We start from the raw sequence: 6711 nt of genomic DNA, 5'->3' as shown, positions 1-6711 counted from the left end.
AGGAAGAGACTCACAAAAGCAAAGGTGCTGAGGACTCGGAAAGACAGTGTCGTCCAGTGATGGGGGGGGAGGGGAGAGAGAGAGAGAGAAATAGATAAAGTGACCGGGGAGATTCCCAAAGGACACCGTGACCCTCGAGGGCGTTGCCACTTGGAGGGGCTCAGTGGGGCCTTTGGGGGCTTCGGGTGCGGGCAGGGAGGACTCACGAAGCCACGATGACCCCAAAGACGATGACGGCCAGACACACGGAAACGATGATGGCGAGCCGGGCCTGTGTCCGCGGGTGTCCGCTCGCTCTGTCGTACCGCAGGGCCGTGCGGGGCTGCCTGTCGACTGACAGCCCGCACCTCCGTTGCCACCCCGCCTTGACCTGGATCGCACCCGCTGCTCGCTCAGCGACCTGGGCCTCCTTCCCACCTCCTGGCCCGCCATTCATCCATTCCCGGAACTCTGTGTCCCAGGCACTGGGGATCCCAGTGTGAACTCACCCCTGCTCCTTCCTAACCCCCCCCCCCACCGAGAAGAGCCAGCGAAGACCCCAGTGCTAAATGCATCCCATCAGATGGGGGTCAGGGTGGGAGGGGGACTTGGGTCGCTCCTTTGCCGAGAACATGACAGGGGAATGCAAAATGCTGACAATCCCCTGAGAAGCAGGGAGCCTGAAGGGGGCGGCTCCGAGGGTGGCCTTGGGAGTGCCGTTCTGCACCTCCCACTCGCACCCTCTCGTTCCGTCAGCTCGACCTTCAAAGTATATCCAGTATCTGAACCTCCCCCTGGGCTCCTGATCGGGTCTAGCCGCACCCTCCCCGTCACAGGATCCTGGCTTCTCCTCCCTGCAGTTCCCCGCGTGGCCGCCAGGGGCGCCGTTATCCCCCCCCCCCACGTCCACTCATGTCCCTCTTCTGCTCAGAGCCCTCCCACGGTTCATCTCTCATTCGGAATAAAATCCCACACCTAACCGGGTTTGGCTCAGTGAATAGAGCGTCGGCCTGGGGACTGAAGGGTCCCAGGTTCAATTCCCGGTCAGAGCACATGCCCGGGTTCCCTTTCTCTCTGAAATCAATTTTTTAAAAAAAGGATTATCCAGTCCCAAATGTCAGTGAAAGCCTAGTCCAGTGATGGCGAACCTATGACACGCGTGCCCACAACCAAAGTACATGCCCTTGACCGGAATCGAACCTGGGACCCTTCAGTCCCCAGGCCGAGGCTCTATCCACTGAGCCAAACCGGTCAGGGCTAGATATGATGTTTTAATATAGAGAAGGAAGAAAAAAGAAAACAAACAATGAACCATGCCCTGGCCAGGTAGCTCAGTTGGTTACAGCATCGTCCTGATACCCCACGGTTGCAAGGTACATGCCCTTGACCAGAATCGAACCTGGGACCCTTGAGTTCACAGGCCGACGCTCTATCCACTGAGCCAAACCGGTTAGGGCTACGATATGTATTTTTTAAAAATCCCAATGAGTGAATAAATTAAGCATAGCCTTTCAGACTCCCCAGATGCGACACTGGCTAAAAATACACTATCTGCCCTAGCTGGTTTGGCTCAGTGGATGGAGCATCGGCCTGCGGAATCAAGGGTCCCAGGAGGTAGCCGATCAATGATTCTCTCTCATCATTGATGTTTCTATCTCTCTCTCCCTCTTCCTTTCTCTCTGAAATCAATAAAAATATGTTTTAAAAAATAAAAAATAAACAAAAATAAAATATCTTTTTGCACCTGCCATCCTGCTATTAGATGCATGGTCAAATTACAGAGGAATCATCCCATCTAACATCAGGGGAAAATGAACTTCAGAATGTGGAAGCACCTCTGGGCCTCACTGTAAGCAAGTTCAGGGCAGAATTCAAGGCTGCACGTGGGAGACCTCAAAACCCCATATCCACTGGGACCGGCTGATGTCTCTCATGTCTTCCCCCGCCCACAAGAGCTTACCGAAACAGTTATTCTTTTTAATGCACGTGGGACTGGTCTTCAGGCAATGAACACAGTCCAAGACCTCTTCTTTCAGCATGTCTGGACAAGGGGGGAGGGAGAAGTAGGATGAGGGCAGCTATGAGACAATTGGCACGGGGTGGGAAAACAGAAGGGGAAAGGGGATATGGAGTCCCTTGGCTCTCGTGAATTTGGGGGTGCCATGGGCAGCAGAGCAAGCTGAGCAAAACGCACTGACGATTCACCTTCAAAATGACTTGTATATATTTATAAAATATATCCAAGTTGATGGAAGAGTTCGATTAAGTTGCAGCTGTTCCGTGAACCCAACGTTCTGTTTGCAGACCTTTAATTAAAATTAAACGCATGTTTAATTAAACATCTGCAAAGGCATGCTTTCACATCTCCATTCCTATTTTGCAGCCACCTGTGGCATAGCCTGGCTGGATGCTCACTCATCTGTCTCCTCAGCGTCCTGCCACACTGGGAAGACTACATTTCCCAGGATTCTTTGCAGTAGTTTGAAAACATGTGACTGAGTTCTGGCCAATGGAAAGTGGGCAGAGGAATGCAGAGCCAATTCCCGGGTTTGGCTATCAAAGTTCCTGGGGAATTCCCTATTCTTTCTCCGTTTTTTGAAGCTTGTTGAGAAGGCACAACCCGGGTGCAGCCTGGACCCCTGAGTCAGCACTTTGGAGAACTGCTCAACTCTCGGTGGAATTTGAGTAAAAGAGAACTAAGCCTTTCTTTCATTAAAACACTGACATTCGGGGTTTGTTGCTAGGATACAGGCTCCCCTATCCTGTCTAACATTGCCCCAAAGTACTTTTTTTTTTTCAGGTTACAACTTTCATAAGCCCTCAAAAATCAGATATCCATAAGCATTAGAACTTTGGACCCACTAGATCAGCGGTTCTCAACCTGTGGGTCGCGACCCCTTTGGGGGGTTCGAACGACCCTTTCACAGGGGTCGTCTAAGACCATCAGAAAACACATATATAATGACATATTGTTTTTGTGATGAATCACTATGCTTTCATGATGTTCAATTTGTAACAATGAAATTGGGGGTCACCGCCACACGAGGAACTGTATTAAAGGGTCGCGGCATTAGGAAGGTTGAGAACCACTGCACTAGATGGAGTAGGTGTGATAGTGGGGCTTGATTTGTGGGTAAAGAGGCGTAGAAGGGTAGCGAAGGGAGGGATAGACAATACATCTACCAGGACTCACGGCAAATTTTCCGATCACAGGCTGCAATTGAAAAGAGCTGAGGTGAGATAAGCTGGAACAGCAATTTGAGAATCTGATCAAGGAAAGGAACCAGGAGAGGGAGGGAGGCATGAGTCTGGGGAAGAAGAGGAAGGAATATTAGCGAGGGGCAGGGAAGGCTGAGTCGGAGGGGAGGGGAGGAAGGGGTGTGGGAGAAAAAGTGAGAGAAGGGGATGGGACTTGGTGGAGGAGGACGCTGCACCTTTTAGTTCATACGACCTCAACACTGACTTGAGTTTCTTGGTCACCTTCCTCCTAAGAGTCACCAGCTCTTCCAGCAGAGGCCCATCTGAGGAGAGAGAGAGCTCTGTGGGAGGCACTCAGCAGGAGGGACAAGGAAACTCTCATTCACCAGGATTACCAAGACCAGGTTTTCCTCGAGGTCCACTGGGCAAACCCATGGCCTGGGAAGCCCTGCATCTAGCTTCCGTGAGCCCGGCTTCTGGCTCGGTGGCACTCCCCCTGTTCCCACACTGACCACCAGGGGGCAGCTCCTGCATTGAGCATCTGCCCCCTGGTGGTCACTGTGCATCATTGCAACCCATCTGCCCCCTGGTGGTCACTGTGCATCATTGTAACCGGTCGTTCCCCCATTCGGTTAATTTGCATGTTAGCCTTTTCTTATATAGGATTACCTAGACCTGCACTCTTCAATATGTCAGCCATCAGCCACACATGGCTACTGAGCACTTGAAATGGGTTAGTCTGAACTGAGATGTGCGGTTCATCTAAAATGGATGTTAGGTTTCAAAGACATGGTATGAAAAAAGATAATTGTATAATATTAATAAATCATTTTTATATTGGTTGCACGTTCAAATGGCAGTATTTTAAGTATGGGGTTAAAGAAAATACATTAAAATTAATTTCATCTGCTCTGTCTACCTTTTAAAAAATGTGGCTTATTAGAGCCTGGCTGGAGTGGCTTAGTGGTTGAGCATCAACCCATGAACCAGGAGGTCCTTGGTCCGATTTCCGGTCAGGGCACATACCTGGGTTGTGGGCTCAGTCCCCAGTAGGGGGCGTGCAGGAGGCCGCCGATCGATGTTTTTCTCTCATTGATGTTTCCATCTCTCTACCCCTATCCCTTTCTCTCTCAAAAAACAATAAAAACTTATATGGCTACTGGAGCCCTAGCCGGTTTGGCTCAGTGGATAGAGCATTGGCCTGTGGATTCAAGGGTCCCAGCCAAGGGCACATGCCTGGGTTGCGGGTTTGATTCCCAGTAGGGGGCGTGCAGGAGGCAGCCGATCCATGATTCTCTCTCATCATGGATGTTTCTCTCTCTCTCCCTTCCTCTCTGAAATCAATGAAAATATATTTTAAAAAAACAAAATAAAACTGTGGCTATTAGAAAATAAAAAATTACACATGTGATACCTATTTGTGCCTGACACGGTATTTGCACTGGACACTGATGCCTCCTAAGTTTATGTCACTCTCCTACATCGCTCACTGAAGTCCAGATGTTTACAGAATGGCCACATTATTATGACCACCTGACGTTTGTAGGCAAATTAGCCATATATTGCATCGTATGGGATATGGAAGCCGAAGGCCCGTTCGATCATCTTTGCCGTCTGAAGTTACCAAGGTAACATGAGGGAGACTTTACCTTGCTTAGGTGGCCCCCACAATCACCAGATCTCAATCCAATTGAGCATTTGTGGGACAAAGTTAAAAGAGCCATCAGGCAGCTGGTTCCACAGCCATCAAATCTCACAGAACCGGACAGTGCTATTCATCAGGCCTGGTGTCAGGTTCCTCGCATCACCTTTCAACATCTCGTGGAGTCAGTGCCAAGAAGAATCGCCACAATATTGAAGGCAAAAGGTGGCCCAACGAAGTACGGATGGGGTGGTCATAATAATCTAGCCGCTCAGTGTACATATATATCCCACATTCACAAGCTGTTAAATCTCGGTGTTTATCCATATCTTCAGAAAAAAATCCCTTCTGCTGTCGTGGTAAACAACCTGCTTCCCTATTGATAATGGTCTGGTCCTCTAGCAACTTCAGCGTGAAATTATAGCTAATTTGCCTACAAACGTCAGGTGGTCATAATAATCTGGCCACTCAGTGTATATGCAACTACCCAATCAGGATCTCCACTTGGATGTGTAAATAGGCATCTTTTTTTTTTTTAATCTTTTTTTTAAATATATTTTATTGATTTTTCACAGAGAGGAAGGGAGAGGAATAGAGAGCCAGAAACTTAGATGAGAGAGAAACATCGATCAGCCGCCTCCCGCACATCCCCCACTGGGAATGTGCCCGCAACCGAGGCACATGCCCTTGACCGGAATCGAACCTGGGACCCTCCAGTCCGCAGGCTGACGCTCCATCCACCGAGCCAAACCAGTTTCGGCTAAATAGGCATCTTAAGCTCCATAAATTCAAAAATTAACCTCAATGTTCTCCTCCAGCCCTGGCCAGTGTGGCTCAGTTGGTTGGGCATCGTCCTGAACACCAAGGGGTTGCTGGTTGGATTCCTGGTTGGGGCACATGTCCGGGTTGTGGGCTTGATCCCTGGTAGGGGCTTGTGGGAGGCAGCCTACCTATGTTTTGCTCTAACAGCAATGCTTCTCTCTCTCTCTCTCTCTCAAATATCAATAAAAATATATTTAAAAAATGCTCCTTTGCCGAAACCGGTTTGGCTCAGTGGACAGAGCGTCGGCCTGCGGACTGAAAGATCCCAGGTTCGATTCCAGTCAAGGGCATGTACCTGGGTTGCAGGCACATCCCCAGTGGGGAGTGTGCAGGAGGCAGCTGATCGATGTTTCTCTCTCATCGATGTTTCTAACTCTCTCTCTCCCTTCCTCTCTGTAAAAAATCAATAAAATATATATATAAAAAAAATGCTCCTTCAAACCTGCCCCCAACCCCTGGTCTTCATCTTAGTAGATTCAGGTGCCATGGTTCTACTTGCTCAGGCCAAAATCCTTTCTGTGACCCCCTTTTTCTCACATCCCACATGCAATTTACCAACATGTATGTCAGCAAATCTTTTTTGTTCAATAGTCAAGATAGATCCAGAAATCCCATCACTTCTCACCCCCCTCCACGGCTACCCCGCTGCTGGTTCCAGCCAGCATCCTCTCTTGCCGGGGGCCATCACTGTACCTTCTCACTGGTCTCCAGCCTGCCTTCCCCCTTGCCCGGCTAAAATCTGTTTCCACATCCAGAGGGATCCTATGCAACCTCAGTCACCTCCCTCGCATCAGCTTCAGCTCAGAACCCTCCCATGTGGCCCAGAATAGAAGCCCAAAGTCCTGACCGTGGCCTAGAAGGTGCTGCTGCGCCTCCCCTCCCCCTCCCCCTTACCTCTCAGACCGGCTTCCACTCCTCTCCCTCCCCCTCTCTCCGGCGGCCTCTCTGGCCTCCTCAAGGTTCTGTGAATCTGCCAAGCACAGACCCAGTCACCCGAGGATATTTTTCCATTGATTTTTATTTATTTTAATATATTTCATTGATTTTTTTACAGAAAGGGAGAGGGAAAG

The 6711-nt window shown here is 49.6% G+C and overlaps 1 protein-coding gene across 1 annotated transcript in view; it reads right to left on the bottom strand.

Annotated features, from left to right (window-relative positions):
* Window positions 1-3050: 3050 nt before the first annotated feature.
* Window positions 3051-6711, bottom strand: part of IZUMO2 (IZUMO family member 2) — a 4639-nt gene continuing 978 nt past the window's right edge. The window contains exons 3-4 of the mRNA XM_015564004.1: window positions 3414-3500; window positions 3051-3193 (exon numbers count right to left, since the gene is read on the bottom strand). Of these exons, the coding sequence (XP_015419490.1) occupies window positions 3159-3193; window positions 3414-3500 (122 nt within the window). The 3' untranslated portion in view covers window positions 3051-3158. The remainder of the gene's footprint in view (window positions 3194-3413; window positions 3501-6711) is intronic.

The sequence above is a fragment of the Myotis davidii genome, unplaced genomic scaffold, assembly GCF_000327345.1.
Source record: "Myotis davidii unplaced genomic scaffold, ASM32734v1 scaffold358, whole genome shotgun sequence".
NCBI classification, from domain to species: Eukaryota; Metazoa; Chordata; class Mammalia; order Chiroptera; family Vespertilionidae; genus Myotis; species Myotis davidii.
Note: the sequence above shows the minus strand (reverse complement) of the source record. Positions and strands in the feature narration are given on the sequence as shown.